This window comes from Lacerta agilis, chromosome 4 (assembly GCF_009819535.1).
Source record: "Lacerta agilis isolate rLacAgi1 chromosome 4, rLacAgi1.pri, whole genome shotgun sequence".
NCBI lineage: Eukaryota > Metazoa > Chordata > Lepidosauria > Squamata > Lacertidae > Lacerta > Lacerta agilis.
Genome location: NC_046315.1, coordinates 50,190,801 through 50,209,983, shown reverse-complemented (window position 1 = coordinate 50,209,983; position 19,183 = coordinate 50,190,801). Strand labels below are relative to the sequence as shown.

General features: G+C 47.9%; 1 protein-coding gene across 1 annotated transcript; it reads right to left on the bottom strand.

Moving 5' to 3' along the window:
• Window positions 1-13,319: 13,319 nt before the first annotated feature.
• On the bottom strand, window positions 13,320-17,437 carry OLIG2 (oligodendrocyte transcription factor 2). Its single transcript, XM_033146944.1, has 2 exons — window positions 17,336-17,437; window positions 13,320-15,715 (listed from the first exon to the last, which is right to left on the bottom strand). Exon 2 carries the CDS (start codon window positions 15,706-15,708, stop codon window positions 14,758-14,760), a length of 951 nt encoding a protein of 316 aa, XP_033002835.1. The 5' UTR covers window positions 15,709-15,715; window positions 17,336-17,437; the 3' UTR covers window positions 13,320-14,757.
• Between the last annotated feature and the right edge of the window lie 1,746 nt (window positions 17,438-19,183).

The following is a 19,183-nucleotide window of genomic DNA, read 5'->3' as shown; positions in this document are numbered from 1 at the left end:
CATAGCAACTGGAGGGTCTTCATTTTGGACTACACAGATTTGCTAGCCCCTCTACTCTGTTTTTGCCCTTCTACAACCTTACACAACTAAACCGTTGATCTTATCTTTGAAGCCACGAGCTTTCAGTCAGTAGCGTAGTAGAAGCTGAGCACAGAAAAAGCCACTGATATCAATGTGTTGGAAGCATACAACTGCTGTGTCAGGATAATTAATCCTGCAAATGACACATTAAAATGCAGATCGTAACAACTGAGTAAAATCTGATTTGCTTTGTGTTTGATGTTGAAAAGACCACTTTGGTAGAACATCTAAAGGCACACTTTGATTCAGGCAGTTTCATTTGCCAGGTAGGTATTATAATATTTATTTTAAATGGTTCATCAGTCAATGAACAGTTAGATTAAAGACAGGTAATTGACTAAACATTGCTGTAATGGGTTGACAGCCCTACTGTTCTCCAGATTAGTGAGTAGAATATGAGCAAAGCTTTGTAACCAAATCAAAAGGGCATGGCTGACATTGCTTCCAATTAAAGATGTACATTTTTACCGAAAATAGGAATGTAACAATTGCTTTTGCATCTGTAAAACTCTCAGACAATCCAACACTGTGATCAATCTCCACTCTGATAATGTATAGTGACATTGATGGATTTCTTTCTCTTCCAAGAGGATCAACCCAGGGAATATATTAAACTAAAAGGCACACTTCTTACTTTCAAGGAACACTCTTGTGCATTGGGCCTGATCCAATTGTATTGGTTTTGGCAGGGGAATACAATGATTGATGATGGCTGGGAATCTGAGGTCTGCTTAGGCACAGAGCCCTGGGGTCTCTTGTCTTAGAGGACTTTCTACTGGCTCCCTGCTGGTGTCAGGACATGCATGGGAAGGGACAATGGGACTGGGTGGCCCATCCAAATCGCCCCTTCAAATGCACATGGCAAGTTCTGACCTGCCAGTTCAAGAAGAGATGGCAAAAAGCTGATGGGAAATTAATTCTCAAGAGTTTGTCAAGACATCTCCAACAAGTGAAGATAAATGGCAGAACAAAACTTCTATGGATAAACTCAAGAATAGGGATGGGGAGGGAAACTTTATTTTGCATTTGTGTGTGTGTGTGTGTTGTTGTGTTAGGATCAGGGCATGGGGCAGAATGGAAACCAAACCTTGGAAAGAACTCAAGTTTTTCATATTAATCATATTAATATTAATAAGCTTTACAAAATATTTACAGTTTAGGATAATTTTTTGAGGAAGGAAGGAAGGAAGGAAGGAAGGAAGGAAGGAAGGAATATGTAGCTATCTGTTTGCTATCTGGCTCCAAAATCCTTACTGACTGAAGAACAAGTTATTGTTTTTGAAAGGTCAAAATGAGACCTGCTACTAACTATCTATTCACTTACACTGTACTACACACAAACACATGCACACGCACACATTTCTCTTCAAGAGAAGTTTCTTTTTTAAAAAAAGATCATCCTCTAGGCTAGGGGGCTGTTTATGTAAGAAACACACAATATGGATCATAAAAACAATTTGGGACCCAATAATTTGAAGGAGAGTCTGCCATTTCTGACTACTGCTGGTCCAGGCCTTAAGACTGGCAGTGGAGACCCTCCCAAGGATGCCTGTGGCCCATTTTGTCTTCTCTCTTACACTCCACTTGGGGGGGATTCCCTTCTTTTGGAAGTACAACTGCCCCCCCCCCCGCTGGCAACTTTTCAGTATCAAGTGAAGACATATTTCCCACCTTTGGGCTTTGGGGGTAAATGAGCTTAAGGGCTGTCTTGTTTGCTGCAGGATTGCAATAATTTCAGTGATAATATTTTTTGTTTTAAGATGTTAGTATTTATGTTATTATGTGATGTATTTTATTGAGCTATTTGCACACTGTCCTGGGATCTTTCAGGGTGAAAAGCAGTTTAAAAACGTTAATAACAGTAATAATAACAGCAGTAACAACAACAGCAGCAGCAGCAGCAGCAGCAAGAACAACAATACTTGGTCCAGCTGCTGAACTGCTGAGAAGTCTGGAAGCGGTTTGAAACATGGGGGGTTATAATCCTCACCACAATGCCCAGCCAGAGCCTACAGACAACTGATGTTTTACATAGGCAGAGATGCCACATGAGGTGTTTTTAATCTTACTTTCCCAAGTGGGACCACTAGGGTTGGCAACTGACTTGAAAGAAAAAAATAGTCTGGCCTATTTCTGTGCCTTTCACAGCAGGCTGCTCAGCAGAAAGACAAGTGAAACTCGTCAGGGATTGAGATCCATGGTATCTCTTGCAAATGTCAACACATCTGTCTGTTAAAGGCAGAGTAGTAAATTCTCTTAAAACAGTGTCTTCCTTTTTGAGCCAGCCTAACCAGCAAAGGGACGTGGGTGGCGCTGTGGGTTAAACCACAGAGCCTAGGGCTTGCTGATCAGAAGGTCGGCGGTTCAAATCCCTGCGATGAGGTGAGCTCCTGTTGCTCGGTCCCTGCTCCTGCCCACCTAGCAGTTCGAAAGCATGTCAAAGTGCAAGTATATAAATAAGTACCACTCCAACAGGAAGGTAAATGGTGTTTCCATGTGCTGCTCTGGTTCGCCAGAAACGGCTCAGTCATGCTGGCCACATGACCTGGAAGTTGTATGCCGGCTCCCTCGGCCAGTGACATGAGATGAGCGCCGCAACCCTAGAGTCGGACACAACTGGACCTAATGGTCAGGGGTCCCTTTACCTTTTACCTTTTCCCAGCAAAGAGTAGTAAGGCGGTTATTCCTGCCTTACAGAAACGCCCCCCCCCCAATCAGCAGTGAGCCATGCAGATGTCCATATGAGTGGATTCTCTTAGGCCTCCCTCAGGGCAGCCAAATTTCCCATTGCTTGGAGGCAAAAAGGTTTGATTGACTCTACTGAAACTAGAAACTCTGTAGCAACATTCCCTGAGCCCATCAGAGCTGGCAGTATTCTTGCAACCATCTGTTGCAGACTATGTTGCATTAGCACATTAACACCCTGCTATGTCTAAATAGTATATGGTGCCCATTGCATGCAGCTGAGTTAACACAAAAGCTGTGTCTTTTCCCCCATGCATTAAACATAAATAAAGACACAGTCCAGAACCACCACCTTTTCCATGAAAGTATTCATGCCGAACAATGGCTGTACTTCTACAGGGTCATAGTCACATACGTAGAGCCTGATTGATCCATAACACAGCTAATGTAAAATAATCAAAGACAGGGTGAGAACTAGTCACCTTCCATTTAAGTGCTTTGATCCAACAGAGTCATGAACAAGGCTGTTGAAAATTGTTGTGTAATATGGCTTGAACCATTTTTAAAAGAAGACCTGAAAGTCCAAAATCATGACTGCTGTTCCATACCTATTGATGCTCAGTCCAGGATGGTGTAAAACAAGAGAAGGCTTCTCCACCTTTAATAGTTGTGTAAAGTAAGAGATTTCATGTGGAGGAGTCCTGTCCTCTATTGTAACTGGTCCAATGCCTACAAATTTTCACCTGACCTCAGGTTTTCACTGATAGTTAAGTGGCTGCAGTGCTGCAGCAAAATCCTATAAATGTCTACTCAGAAATAAGTCCCGCTATATTATGGGGTGGACTCCCAAGTGCATGCAATTGCAGCCCAGTCTTTTCCTAGCCTGGAGAAAAAGGTGGTAGGAAAAGCTTCACATCTTGACTGGGTAGATGAATGAAGGCAGGGCTCCTGTGCCTTTAGCAGGAAGCTACCCTGACTGACATGCCTTCTGCTGCACAACTATTAAATGTGTAAGAGCCCCCTCGTCTTTTTGAAACAGGTCACCCTGTTTGCATGCTTAATTCCTGCACTTCGGAAGAAGTGTGCATGCACACGAAAGCTCATACCAAGAAGAAACTCTAAGGTGCTACTGACTGGAAGGAATTTTTTAATTTTGTTTTGACTATGGCAGACCAACACGGCTACCTACCTGTAACTAATTCCTGCAAGTTATGTTTCTGCTTCAGCAGCAATAGAATCAATAACTTAAAAAGACAACAAACTTGAAGACTGGTGTAGTTTCTCTGAACCATGCTAATTCATTTCAATTTCTTTGGAGAGGAAGGCACTCCCTGCCTGCAAACAGGAGGTTTAGTGCTGCTAAATCTTTTCCTTCCCGCTTGGCTAAGCAGATCAGTTTTCCACCTTTCTTTGCATGACATCCCTTTCTCTTATCCTGTAGAGCGGCTCAGAAGACTTGAGGCACACATCTCAGCTGAGGCGACAAGATGTTCTATTCCACTTTGGGTGGAAGGCTATCTGGATGAGAGCTAATCCCTCCACCCATCCACTTCTTCATGCTTTGTTGTTTGCCTTACAAGTTTCACATCATGTGCTACCAAGAGTGCAGGCAAGGCTATAGTTTTTGTTTGCTGAGCCTGATATTATTTCTGACTTTTCTGTGCAGCTGTTAGGAAAACCACCTTGGGGCGCATCCTCAATTAAAAGAGATCTCAGTCACTTAACTGTATGATTTTATCCATTCATTGCTTAAATCTGAATAACTTTGCATACACATAAATAGTTGTAAAGAAAAATATTTTCCTTTTGAACTATGCATGCATGTCACAGAAAGCATAAGATTTTAAGATAGTGACCACCATATGCAGTTTTGATAAGCATTTATATTTTAAATAACATTGTTGTTTAATGTTATTCCATTTGTCTGGGGTTCCTTTTTTAAAAAAGAGCAGACTTTTTTTAACCTAAAGCCATTACAGTAGAAGAAGAGAAGAGAAGAAGAGTTTGGATTTGATATCCCGCTTTATCACTACCCGAAGGAGTCTCAAAGCGGCTAACATTCTCCTTTCCCTTCCTCCCCCACAACAAACACTCTGTGAGGTGAGTGGGGCTGAGAGACTTCAAAGAAGTGTGACTAGCCCAAGGTTACCCAGCAGCTGCATGTGGAGGAGCGGAGACGCGAACCTGGTTCCCCAGATTACGAGACTACCGCTCTTAACCACTGCACCACACTGGCTTGCCTTGAGACTGCAATCCTGTAATGACTGGCATGTAGGTCCCACAGAATTCAATGGGATTTCCTTCTGAGCAGATACAGTGGATTGCACAGTAAACATTGTAGCCCTTCTATATACCTTTTAAACAAAATGACATGCAGAGAGAGAACAGGTTAGGGTCTCTCTTTCCCCGCCCCCCCTGCCCCCGCTCACCACTAACCAGCAGGTGCTGAGATGGGGAAATCTGCCTGTCACTGAATCCTCATGCTGGAGAAAATTTCCATTCCCAGCTCATGCAGCTGCAAAAGGCACTGATGCCATTGGGTTTGTTTTTCATACTTTATGCAAGTTGCCAAAAGTACTTTGGGTTTGCCTTGAGCAGATTTTTTTATTTTTTAATGTTGTAAAAAATCATTCATGCGCAATCCTACTCACAAGAACAAATAAAAATTTGGAAGATGAAGGGTTGAGTTGAAGTGAGTAGTGTGTGTGTGTGAGGAGAGAGAGGAGAGAGAGAGAGAGAGAGAGAGAGAGAAAGAGAGAGAGAGAGAAAGAAGAAAGAAAGAAAGAAAGAAAGAAAGAAAGAAAGAGAGAGAAAGAAAGAAAGTTTGAGTGGCAGGAAGTGCTTGTTGAAGCTGGTAGACTGTCTACATTCTTTCAGAGTGGCTTATCTACTTAAGCCATGTGGAACAGAAGGTGCATTCAGTTGTTCTTGCCCTATGGACACCTTCAGTTTGGTGTGACTTGCCCACCATTCCTCAACCCAGATCTTCACCTAAGGGGTAATTGTGGGGTGTGAAACACAGAGCAGTCAAATACAACATTCCTAGAGTGGACATAAAAAGGGGATGTCTGGATCAGCCAGTCGGAACTTCCTGTTTTGTCCTGGGCTGGGACAAACTTCTTCTACATGTGACCAGAGGTGGGTATGACCTCACCTGTACAGGTAACAAAATAGGACAGGGGAGGCAGCCATCTCTCTCTCTGACTCCATTCCTCGAAGAAGCAACATCTCCTTAGCCTGAGATGCTCTCTTGGCTTCAAAGGAACTCTCTCCTTATGGGATAATTCCATGTGTATATATTTTGTAATCTAAGTCTGCCTTCTGGGATCCATCTGTGAACAGAATGTGAGTAAACTCTTTTATACTTTTATTCAAGACTGTGTTGTGTCTATTCTTTTTAAAGAGGGAATAAAGGGTAATTACCAGGAAACTTATTTTAGAGGCTTAAACAAGCCTGGCAAAGACGTTATCCGCTGTGTAAATTTAAAAGAGGAATGTCACTCTGCTAAATTGTAGAACTTGTAAACACAAGTTGGGAAAGATATAATTAAACAATATATCCTCTCCTGCCTCCCTGAACATTCTCACAGTAATACTACCTGACAGCAGGTCATTGGACTAGGCCAAGTGTTCCCCAGACTTTCAAGATCTCATTTGTATTCCAGATGCTCAGGCCTTCTGAAGGGAAAGATCCTTCCTCACTTCCCTAGCTTGATCTTTTCAGTCTTGCTACACTGTCCTATGCCAGTGACTGAGCCACCTTCCAACCTAGGATTGCTCTTTTATCTACCTGCCACTAATTTTTGTGTGTGAAATGGTTGATTTAAGAAGAGCCAGGTTAGATGCCAAAAGCCCATCTTGTACAAAGTACCATTTCCAAACACGCCCATTCAGAAGCAAACAAACAAACAAACTGGGTTTGCAGTGACTTTCATTTGCAATCCGATGGATCTTGCATTCAATGGGACTTACCTCCAAGTAAGTTATTATGCTGAATTTAATATTGTAGCCTCATGTAATCCCGCAAAGGAGCAGTATTATCTGCTAAACAGTGTGCAAAGAGTTAACAACTGCAGTCTGCATCCTATAGACATGCTGGCTCAGAAGTAGCTCCCCTCGCCCCCCTTCAACTGGACTTTTCTGAGGAGAGTGCACACAATGCATCGGATTGCACGTCCGTCCCCCCTCCCAAAAAATGGGGTGGCGCAGGAGGTGATGTCAAATAAAACTAACTAGGCTCAATTGGAAGCATACGGACGACACCCTACCCCTGCTAATTCTGCTACGTTATACGATCCGATTTAAAGGTAGGACCTACGGAAAATATAATAAGCAGGTCCCTCTGGGGCGCTCATCATGTCGAGCCAGCAGGCGAACATATGGAAACAGCACACGGCTGATGAGATCGGCGAAGAAAACCCTTGCGTGGCTTGACATTTCTTATTCCTCACCCCAATGGCTCTATAGCAGGGACAGGAGCCAAGAGAGAGCCAGGAGGGAGCAGGGCATCAGGCTGCTTTCTGCTCTGGGTGGCTTAAGGGAAGTCTACTTGGAAGAGACCCCCAAAGATCATCTAGTTCAACCGCCTGCCAGGGGTGCCAGCTTGAATAAAATATGGGGGAGGGGCAAGTAAGCTCCGCCCCGCATAATCTATCACGCAGTGCAGGCGCGCTATTTGTATGGAATAATCAAAAGACGCAGTGCAGGCGCGCTATTTGTATGGCAATGCCCATGGACTGTGGGAGGACCAGCCCCCTCAAATATTTTGTTGTTGGGGGCGAAGGGATCCCGGCCCCTAGGAGTTGGCTCCTATGCCGCCTGCAATGCAGAAATCACAGCTAACGCCTCGTTGGGGATGGGGCTGGGCGCTATCACCTCTTCGCTTGCCTTTCCCGCAAGATCCGCATTTGCAGTTCTGACTCGGCATAGGTCAGTTTCCAAAGTTCCTCTCCAGCTGCTCAAGGCACAAACCTTTTCCCGCATGGGAGCCCCGTTTTCAAAGTCTGGAGAGTTCTCGGTCCTTTTCTTTCCCCCTTCTATCCTGCCAAACTAAGGCGATGCTGGCTTTCTCCTTTAACTTCCGATCCTGGGAGGTTAACAAAGCGAAACCCGTACAGACAGTTTCAAGCTGCGCCCTGACTTGCTTATTCTCAAGAAATATGCCCACGGCCACATTTAATGCACCCTTAGGCTACTTTAACAGCCACGGGGTCCGTCCAAAGAATCCCGGGAACTGTAGTTTAAGGGCGCTGATCTCAAAGAGCTACAATTCCCAGCGCGCTTAACAAAATGCAATTCCCAGACATCTCTCTGGCTGTTTAGTGGTATAAGGGCTGTGAATGCATGGTGTGGATGTGTTCCCTAGGAAGAGGCAGCGATCGGAAATCCTGAGATCCACCAGAGTGACCAGACCGCCTGGCAGCCCCCGACCCACGATGTCGCCCACCTGGAACTCCTGCCTGCCTTGGCTCTTTCTTCCAAGCCACCTGGAAAGAAAACCCTGCTGTGCATCTCCCAGGTCGCCGCTAACGGAAGAGGCCGAAGGCCCACCAAGTCCAGCCAGCTGTTCTCACAGTGGCCAGTTGGTGGTGCTGTTAGTGGTTAGAGCATCGGACTCGGCCATGAAACCTTGAGCCAGTCACTGCCTGGCCTACTTCACAGGGTTGCTGGGATGAAATGAGGGGGGGGGGACCATGTAAGCCACTTGGATCTCCGTGGGGGGAGAAGGTGGGATATAAACGCAATATAACCAAGTAAATAAATGCCTAAGTAAAGGAAATCCACGAGCAGAATCGGAGCGCACAGATCGCTCCTAGGAGACCCTAAGAGCACCCCAAGCAAGGCGTCCCCCCAGTCCCCTCTTGCCGTTCCTCAGGGATCCTCGCCCCGAGAGATGTGGAGTAAGGAAGTCCTGTCATCACCAGGGAGCAGCGGCCGGACTTTGGGGGCAGAGCGTACCCACTTGGAAGAGCACGCAGGAGGGCCTCCTGAAACACATTATTTATTTATTTATTTATTTATTTATTTATTTATTTATTTATTTATTTATTTATTTATTTATCATCATCATCATCATCATCATCATTACATCCATCTAAGAGCAACCCCCTCCCCACGCCCTGTAAGACAGTTTAGTCCTAAGGAGACCTAACTGCGCCATTGCCAGGGTCAGGGACCGGATTGGAATCGGAGCAGGTGCTGGAAGGAGAGGGGCGTTTAAACCAGGAAACCAGCCCAGTCCTGCAAGCTCGAAGCGCCATCCTGATTCTCGAAGCTGAGCGCCTCTTTGCAGGTGGGTTTCCCGACGGGTTCAGACGCGCCCGATGCTGGACAGAGTCCTTCTGCAAATCGTAGGTACTCTGCACATGCTCAGGAATTCAGGTACTCAGCACATGCTCAGGAGTTCTGTTACTTCTGTTTTGCTCAGTTCTGTCATTTGCAAGCGCCAGCTTCTCTCCACAGAAGCGCTATAAACAGATTAAACAGAAGAGGAATAACCTGTGTGCAAACAATTGAATAAATCACCTTTCGCTCAGTCAGGTTCGCCTATATTTGTTCTATAAATTTCATGCATTTAAGGGGAATTGATCCGGGGTCTCGCTTCTGGAACTGCGTGGTCAAATGGCGATGCGAGGAGAGCGGAGCAGGCGGAGAGACGGACAGGAACACGGAGCTGCCCCGGCCCGCAGGAGTTCAACCGGTGAAGCCTCCGCTATATCACTGCATTTCTTGTAGGCAGAAAGCTGAGTTTCGGTGTGTAAGGTTTTTAACTGAGGTCAGGAAACCAATTTGTTTGTTGCGTTCAGCTCTGAGCCTCGATCAGACTGAAAACAGAAAGGAAAGCGAGTGACATAAACATTGTCAGGGGAAACGGCGAGATCGGGCCTTTGTTTTCGTTTGGGCTTATTAGCCAAAGGAAGGAGGGCAGGATCTTACCCCATTAGAGCAGGCATTGCTAACTTCGGGTTAGCAATCGTCACCAACCATCCTTTATTATTCTTATGATTATGCCTGCCCTGCACCTGACCATCTTCAACAGCAACCTGACACCCTACAGCAGCTTAGCAGGTAAGTTGTAAGCCGCCTTAGAGGTTTGTTTCGCAAGCAAGCGGTATATAAATTTTTGCTAAATAAATTAAGTTTGGTTCTAGTGTGGAAAAAGCTTCATCTGCCGATTTTCTCCAAGCCAGATTGTTCTAACAGGTGCACGGGAGCGCAGCCGAAAAGGACACCACGAAACTTGGCAGCCCTATAATTTGAGAGGCAGGACCAATTTCCGGGAAAGGGTCCTGAACTTGGGGGGTCATTGGGCGTGTTTGCAAATGCTTTCTCTACATTTTAAGGGAGTGTGGAGTGTGGTTGGCCAAACAAGAGAATTTGGCCTTAGCCTTCGAATAATTAGTACCTTGGATTAATCTCAACAGCAGTAATTTGTTTCGAAAAGGTTCTGATTAGCTGCCTTTACAAATAATTTTAATTTATACTTATGGAAAGCAATGGAGAAGTACGATCTGCTCGTCCCCTAAGGAGACAGCAACGTCCAGTTATTAGGTAGCCCGGCCCAGCTGCTTCCCTCAGCGCTGTGCAGTCTGTCTCGAGCAAATCGGATTCTAGGAAACGCGTTTTTCTTGGGTGCCATTTCAAAGATCGCGCCTGCTTTTGACGGTATGAACTGTTTTGGCATCGACCTTCTTCAGCCAGCTGAAAGAGAAAATATTTTAGATCTAGATCTCCCGGCACCAATCCGAGCCGGTGGGAACTCGGCAGCTGTCTTCTGTGACCTGAGCCTCGAACCTCGGCTCTCCTCCAGCGCTAAATCTGTTAATGAGTCCTCCTGCGGAGCAGATTGAAGGAGGCGTTTCCTATTAGTCAAACCCTCGGGATTAGAACTCAGAGCCTTAACACATGGAAACCTGAGAGGCAGGGTTTTTCTTTTTCTTTTTTTAATGGCCGGTGCAGAAACTTAAGCCTACCTGGAAATCACACCCTCTCTGGGACCTGGCAAACGCAACCCAGATAGGCAGCGTTTGAGTTGCAACACTTGGCTCAGAGATGCTTAGGGCCTGTTTACGTGCTTCAGCAAAGATTTAATTTTAAATGTCTGCATCGTGAACTTCCTCCCACGTCTTCTAATGATTTAGAAGCTATTAAATCGTTGTATGAATCCAACCAAGACTGTTTAAAACCTTTGCTTTGGAAAATTACTTGAAGGGGTCGGGTTCTCTCTCAGCATTTGGTGGATGGTTCCCTCCCCTCGCTAAAATATTTAAAGAGTTATTTAATTGTACAAAAGAAAAATAATGAGGCCTAGAAACTTGAAGGAGGTGGGCGGTGAACCGAAGGACCAAGATGATGGCTACAGTGCGCCACTTTTGAGGAGAGGAGAGCAGTTTCTAACTTCTGTTCTAGTCAGATGAAAAATGGTTATTTTCAAAACGTATAATATGCCAGGATGCCTTTCAGAAATAGAAGTATTCTTGGATTAAAGCTTTGTCTCATTCGTGGACGGCATCGTAAGAAGCCGGTTTTCACGTTCCTAGGATTGCAATTTCCCCCGCCTCCTCCCGCCCTTTGCAGTTTCATTCCTGTGCTTCGAATCCGGTCCTGGGCTGGGTAGAAGGTGGACCGCGATCAACTAACTGGTAGATCGAGGGGTAATTTGTAGTAGATACATCTGCAAACGTATTTGGACTCCCGATTATTTAGCAAGAACAAAAAGCGTCCTTCCCTCTCAAATCAAGTTGCTGAAATGGGAAAGAAAATATAAAAACAAAAAAGACTTGGGGAGTGCGCGCAGGAGTGATTTGTGTGTAAAAGGACTGGGATCAGACCTGATCCCGAAAAGGAAGTCTTGGGTTGAGCATGTCCCCTGCCTGCGACCCCCTGGCCCTTCAATATAAAACAGCAGGAATAATCTGCGCCATCATTTTGCAGCTGTCTGTGACTGATGGCTCTAGAGAGTGAGTGAGTGAGTGGATGGATGGATGGATGGATGGAAAAGTAAAAAGCTGACAGAGTCACTGTCCACGGCTGCACATGTCACTTGGAAATCAATTCCCCCGGATTCCAATGGAAGACTCCTTGCTGCAGGTGCTTCGGAGCACGCAATCCTAAACACAGCTCCTTGGAAGCAAATCCAATGGAGCTTCCGTGATTCGGCCCGGAATCCGCTTTCCATCTGAGCTCGGTCAGAAAGGACTCCTGTAGCCATAAGCCTACAGATGGTGTGATCCGAGAGGGTGCGTTTGGGACCGCTGATTCCAAGAAATTCGAGATCGCCTGCATTAGCTCCCCCTGGGGGCAAATTATGTAGGGTCGGGCCGGGGGACCTGTGGGCCTCCAGATGTTGCTGTACTACAACTCACATCATCGCTGAGACCTTGACCATGGGCCATGCAGGCAGAGGATGTTGGGAGTTGAACAACATCTGGGGTACTGCAAATTACCCACCTCTGGTGTTGGTGCCCCATGATAATGATGGTAGTGGTGAAGATTCCATCCCACCCACCTCCCATCACTGCATCTAGGGCTGAAATGTCCTAAAACGACTAAGAGCTTCTTTGCCCAGCACAGTCCACTAGATACGCAAGGCGCATCCATATCACACTTGAGATTGAGCGCATTTGACCTCCTCCCTCTTTAAAAAGATTGGACACCTTCCCTTAGCTCTGTCCTCCCTAGGTGGCAATTTCGCCCCTTAGAAACAAGTCTGGTCCTTAAAATATATAGCTGATTCATAACTTCCCGAGCCTAAGGCTGCAATACTATGCGTGAGGGAATGGCGCAATCCTATCCATGCCTTCGATTTCAATGGGATTTACTCCCAGTGAAGTGTGCGTAGGATTACAGCTTCTTTTTCGTGCGGAGGTGCAAAGGCTTGGGTTGCATACAGAAAGAGTTTGTTACAAAGCCAAGCACGCACCCGGGATTATAGTTTGGAGCCGCAATCCAAGGCACAGTTACTGGAAAGTAAACCTCCACAGAACACTGCGGGGCTTCCTTCCCAGTAAGCATGCCTAGGAGAGAGCCGGAAGCTGTTGGTCTTTTAATAATGTGGCGCCGATCCTGCGCCTATTGAGTGCCCATAATGTGAGCACTTGAAGTTCGATCCAACACATCTTGTACTCAGAATAAAGTTCCTATTTAAGTGAAGGGGGAGTTAATTTTTCAGAATATGTTCTCGGAGAAAAGCGAGGGGTCTTCAACTTCGTCGCCAAGTTGCTGGCCTTCATCCCGTGATTATGGCGATTCCTCAGCGGAGTCTCATTCCCACCGAATTATCCTGTCTGGAGAACATCTCACAAAGGAAATAAATGCAAAACGGTCGTGTTTTCTCTTTCTTTTATTTCTTTTATTATTATTTAAAAATGTCAACAGTGGATCACTTTTTTTTGCAACCAAACAATAAATATTATTTAGCAACTTTTTCCATTTCTTTATTTTATATAGATAATATATATATAAAAAATAAACAGGTGATAAAAAAATCTCTTGAAGGTGACAGCGCTAAGAAGAAGACAATAGGTTATTCAGAAACAAGCGCGGGGGGAGGGGTCTCAATACTGCAGCCCCAAACAGTGTGGGGATCTCGTCTGTGGGGCGCTTTCGAAAAACCAGTTAAGTTTGAACAAGAAAGCCTTAAGGTCACGCGCCCTGAAAGAAGAAAAGGCCCTTAACACGCACCCCACCCTTAAAGGTTTTACAGAACAAGCCCTCACAATCAGAAAGCGTAAGAGGGAACCATTTGCACCAGATCTGGCAGCGTATATACAAATCCGACTCCCCAGCAGCAAAATGCATAACTTTCCCCCTTAGATTGCCCCCCCTAATGACGCAGACCCAAAGTGATCCTGCTCGGCATTTTAGCGTGGCGATCCTAACCAGCTTGGGCACGATCCAGTCAACATTTCTGTTGCAATTCTTCACTTTCAAGGACCTTGGTAGTAAGCCCTGTTGCATTTCGCCGGACTTACTTACATGCGTGTAGGATCAAGTTTAGAGACCTACGGAAAGTCACGCTTTCCAGAGGGGCGGCAGCGCAGCGAAACCGACCAAGAGCCTTGTAGCAAGCCACGCACCTGATGACGCAGTCTTTAGCCCTCCAGAGCTGATGCCAAAATCAATGCCTCGAAGGTGCCACAACATTCTTCGTTGGCTCGCAACGCTGCCTGACTCTGGTTGGATCGTGTCCCCTCATTGGAATCACAACTCATTAGTCTCAGTGGCCACTTCAGCCTAGCGCGTTCAGGATTCAGTTGCTGCTACCTGGAACTTAAACCAGCAGTGGAGACTACTTGTAAGCAAATTTGCTCAGGTTCTGGTGGAATTAAAGTCCTCTGTGATACATTTCCTGGGAAGTGAACCCCACGGATTTCCAAAGGACTGGACGTCCTGTTATAAAGTGTGCAGGACTGAATATTCCCCCAACCCAGAGAGAGAGAGAAAGAGAGAGAGAGAGAGAGAGAGAGAGAGAGAGAGAGAGAGAGAGAGAGAGAGAGAGATATGCTAGGCTGCTAAGGCAGTTTGGGTTCCTCTGGTTTGAAGGCGAGTGCCTAAACTTACTTGCACCTTCTACCGTTTTTAAAGAACAACAACATACAAGGTTCCGAAAGCAACGCGCGGTGAGTTTACGCACAACAGGGACTGAGATCAGAGTGAAGCCAAGCGATGGAGTTCAAGATGAATCCTGTCCCACCCGTGCCAGCTTTCTGCAGGAGTTCGGCGGAGAAGGCAGAGGGGCCTTTTAGCGTCCGGGCTCTTGAGTTCTATTTCCTCTCCATGTAGTGTCGGAGTCCTAGTTGGGGGGGCGGCCGGGGAGAGTTGTTGTGAAGCAATAAAGGGTGGGGGTCAAGTTTTGTACGTCCGATGGGAGAGGTTCACTTTGTGGAGTCCAGGACAACCCTCTTTTTTGTCCTCGGAGTTCTTTCTGTGCGCCTTCGGCCCCTCTCCTTCCCACCCACCTTCCCTCTCCTCCGTCCCGTCGAGGCCTGTTCATTTGGCGTCGCTGGTTAATCTGGAAAGGCTGGCCGTGTTCATGCTGGAGACGTGGTGGTGCGACGGAGCGGGCACCTGGCACATGCTGCAGGGACACGGCATGCCTCCCCAGTGCTGGAAGCTGCTGCCCAGCGGGCCCGAAGCCGCCGCCGCCGCGGCAGCAGCGGCAGCAGCAGCGGCGGCGGCGGCGCTCGACGGCGACTTGAGGAGGCCGTGGCTGGGCCGGATGGAGCTGACAGCCGACAGGCCCGCGGAGCCGGGCAGGGAGGCGCTGGAGACGGCGGCGGGGGGCAGGATCGGGTGGTGCACGGCGTGCGAAGCCGGGTGGCCAGGCAGAGGCGCGGAATGGCCTACCATGCCGCCCGGGCAGGCGGCCGCGGCTGCGGCGGCTGCGGCGGCGGGATGGAAACCGGCGGCGTGGTGGCCGCCGTAGATCTCGCTGAGGAGCCTCTTCATCTCCTCGAGGGAGTTGGTGAGCATGAGGATGTAGTTGCGCGCCAGCAGAAGGGTGGCGATCTTGGAGAGCTTGCGCACCGACGGGCCGTGCGCGTAGGGCATCACCTCCCGCAGGCCGTCCATGGCGATGTTGAGGTCGTGCATCCGCTTGCGCTCGCGGCTGTTGATCTTCAGGCGCAACTGCTGCAGCTCCGGCTCCGTCATTTGCTTCTTGTCCTTCTTGGACGCCGACGAAGAAGACGACGACGAGGACGACGACGACGAGGAGGGAGACTTGAAGGCCAGCTTGTCTACCATCACCACCCCGGCCGCGCTCATGGCACTGCGCAGCTCGGCGCTCAGCTCCGCTGGAGAGTCGTTGGGCGTCGAGCTGGACACGGCGCCGCCCGCCGAGAAGCCGCCGCCGCCGCTTTTGCTCCTGGACGACACGAAGAGCTCATCGGGCTCCGGCGACGAAGGGCGGCTGGACACCAAGCTCGCGTCCGAGTCCATGCTGGTCCTGCAGGGGGGAGCAAGAGGAAAGAGGCACTGGGCGTCAGTAAGGGTCAGACCGGCCCGACGTGCCCCAGAAATCGAGGGGATGCCTTGCCAAGCTCCGGTCCTGTGCGCGGTGACTGGAATCTGGAGAGGTCGACCTCCCAGCCATTGTGCACAGGATCCGACTGGAAAGAGGCAGCTCCGAAATCGCTCACTGCCGTCTTAAAACACGCTCCCTTCAAAGGGAACTCCGCAGGACTCACCTCTGGGTAAAGGTGTTTTAAGATGTGCCTTCCCTCGAGTTCAGTGGGACTTAAACCCGGGCACGGGCGCAATTCAGCAAAGGTTAGTCGGGATTTATTTCCATGCGAAGCAACGGAACGTTAATTCCCATCGATCTCAATGGGGTTTAGTCATAAATTTGTCTGCTTGCTTTGCTGGATTATGGCCAATTATGATGACATACCTACAAATCACAGTTCACCCCGGATCAATAAATTCCCTGGGCAACCTGTTCTTATATTCTACTCCCAGTCACTCTGAATTAGACTATTCGCAGATAAACCACCATTGAAATAACCTCTCCCAGGTTTCTAGCACTCATTAGGTAAACGCCCAGATTGTGCATTCAAAAAAGTTTGTGCATTCAAAGGTGCCCTAAGGGGGAACATATTGTGCCAAAATCCATTTGTTGGATTTCTGAGAAACTGCGTCTTGGGTTATCCGCTTTGCTGATCTGACTTCCCACACGACACCTGCCAAGCAACAAAAACTAGAGCCAAAAGCATTCCATCTCTCTCTCTCTCTCTCTCTCTCTCTCTCTCTCTCTCTCTCTCTCACACACACACACACACACACATACACTTCAATTCAGAACAATTTACCAAAACTATCCAAAACGAGCTTTATTAGAAGTCTCCTTTTAAGCCAAATGGTCTTTGGACGCGGCCCTTTCTACCTAACAGTACTGTTCGCATGTCTAGATTGCACTCCCCGTTCTTCCAAGATCCCGCCCGAGCTTCCAACTTCGAACATCACAGGCAATACCATTTAAAACAACAACACCGCTATTTGGCTGTTTCCCTACATCTGGTAGATGCCTGAACGGCCACCGAGACACCAGCCCAAAGTTTATCGCGTGTTGCTTGTTTCAAAGTTACTCTTAAGAACAAGTAGAAGAGGAAGAGGAAAAGCTCCACGATGCTGAACTCCGGGCAGCTGCAAAGAAAATTCGCTTGTCCTCTTTAAAGGTGGACAATGTGGTCTTCTCCAGAGAGTTTAAATATTTCCTTGGCAATGTAAGATCCACCCGCATCCATTTCCCCTTAACCTGGAATCACAGCCAGCCTCCCGCTGTTCCCAAAAGTGACCAGTGTGCGTTTACTCGGGAGAAAGTTCCATCAGACGAACTTCCTTCTAAGCAAATGCGTATGGTATGGCTCAGGCCAAGCGCGTCCAGGTAAGGAAAGAAGAACCGATCAAAGAAGCAGGCGCTTCTTTCTGGGCGCTGGGAGAATGTTGCGCGTGTGCTCGCTCGCCTCCACCCTCCGAAGCGCACCTGGTTCGTGTTTTAGGGGATTTGCGCTCCCGAAGCGACCCTGTCGGCGAATCTGTCCCGCGATGGAAAGGGAGAAGCACTTACAGTTTGCAGGGGGGATCTCTCTGAGCGGCCGGATCCTTTCCAGCAGCGTTATTGGCTGTCCCAGAGCGCAATGAATACAGAAGTATCTTTGCGCGCCTGACTGGTGTTTTTATAGCCACCTTGCGCAGCCGAGCTGGGCCAGAACAATGTTATTGTCCGGGACAGGCGGCTGCACCAATGAGCGAGGCGCTGCCGGAGTGTGGGGGGGGGGGCTGCCAAGTGATGTCACGCCCGCGAATTCCGCTCAATGAAACCGGCGCGAGGGCACGCCCCTCCTCGCTCTGCGGGCCAATGGCGAGTGAGATCGAGACCCAGAGACAGAGGGAGAGCTTTGTCACCTCTCGCCTGAAATGCCACAATGACAGCGCTCGCAACAGCTGGTGGGGAGAAAGTGGGGAGGGGGGGGATCGAGCAAACAAGCCTCGGACCCGGTACAACAATAACATTTGGTGAGCGGTGCCCCCCAACTCACCCGGGGCCAGCCACTCCACTTGGCCGCCCTGGCTGGAGAGTTTTAATGGGGTTTCACAAACACTTGGGCATTTCAGTCTCTTCTCTCTCCACCCTCCCTTGCAATGTAAACACTCACGGGTCACAATGCGACACCGTCCCGCACTTACTGAGCCACTTATCTTCAGCCCGGGCAAACTCCCTTTGCTTCCGGGACCCAGAGAGATCTCTCTCTTTCTTCCAAGGCACTTGGATTGCCTTTTCCGTAGTGCGCAACTGGAAAGATGCGCCCAGGATCCTACTCCGCTCCCCTCCGCATCGCCTCCTTCTGCCAGGAGGTGAGGAGAGCTTGTTCAAGGAAGTAGGCTAGAGGGCATTTTCTCTTGTCAAACGTGTGGTTTTAAAGACCAGACGGCAACAACAAAAACAAACAAACCCAGAACAAATCAAACACCTAAGCTACTTAAAAATTATCTTCCCGTATTTAAATATTTTGACATAAATAGTAGAAAAAGGCACTTATTGAACTACCAGGAACCAAAAAAAGGCTTCTTTCCCCCTTTTAAAAAGAATCAAAACTTAGTAATTATTACAGCCACATCCAGGCGAGGGGTGTTTAGATCTTTAAAAAGTCTATTAATGTTTAGTGTGTCGACAAGTTAGAAGCCTGCATATGCGACCTCCTACCCCTACACTTCCTACGCCTTCATTCAGAAAGTAAGAATTCTCGAAACGGCATGGGTTTCCTTGGTTGCTGCAACTCCCACGAATTTTAAATGGAATTTACGCTGCGCTCATCCCGATTCGCTGAGCTGTGCGGTAGGATCTTGCGTCCGTCTACTCGGAAGCAAGTCACAGAGGGCCCAGTTTCAGTTGCAGTTTCGTGGGTCTGTAGAATTTACAAGTGCACTTAAGGATCCACGTTCCCGAAAGCGCCTTGCACGTTCCACCCCTTTGGAAAGTGGTTTGCGCAATTTGGTGTCAAGACAAAACAATGCCTCCCCTATTTGTTCTTGCATGGTGGGAGGCCTTTGACAGGCTGGGTGGGAGGCGGTTGGTGGCGGGCAGAGGAAGACAGTTATAGATCTAACTGAGTCTTCCCACTCATTTGAACAAATTGTCGTCCTCGGCTCGCCCCCAAAGACTGGCCACCTTTTGTTATATAATTTTGAGACTCGTGTGTTTCCCAGCTGGCTCGAGAAAGCCCCAATCATCCGTTAAAGATGCATTTAAAACGTAAAGAAGTGACGCGTGGAAGTGTGCTTCTTCTAACGGTTCTGGTGATGATCCATAACAACGCAATTAGATTAAAAAAAAAATCTGTCAGGAACAGGCTGGCTCCTCCTGGCCTCGTTGCTTGGCTGTCTGCATCAGGGAGTCAAAGAAAGACCCCCGTCT

Bases quoted from the DNA above. Each gene is read 5' to 3' on its own strand.
- OLIG2 (XM_033146944.1), bottom strand. From the start codon at position 15,708: ATGGACTCGGACGCGAGCTTGGTGTCCAGCCGCCCTTCGTCGCCGGAG.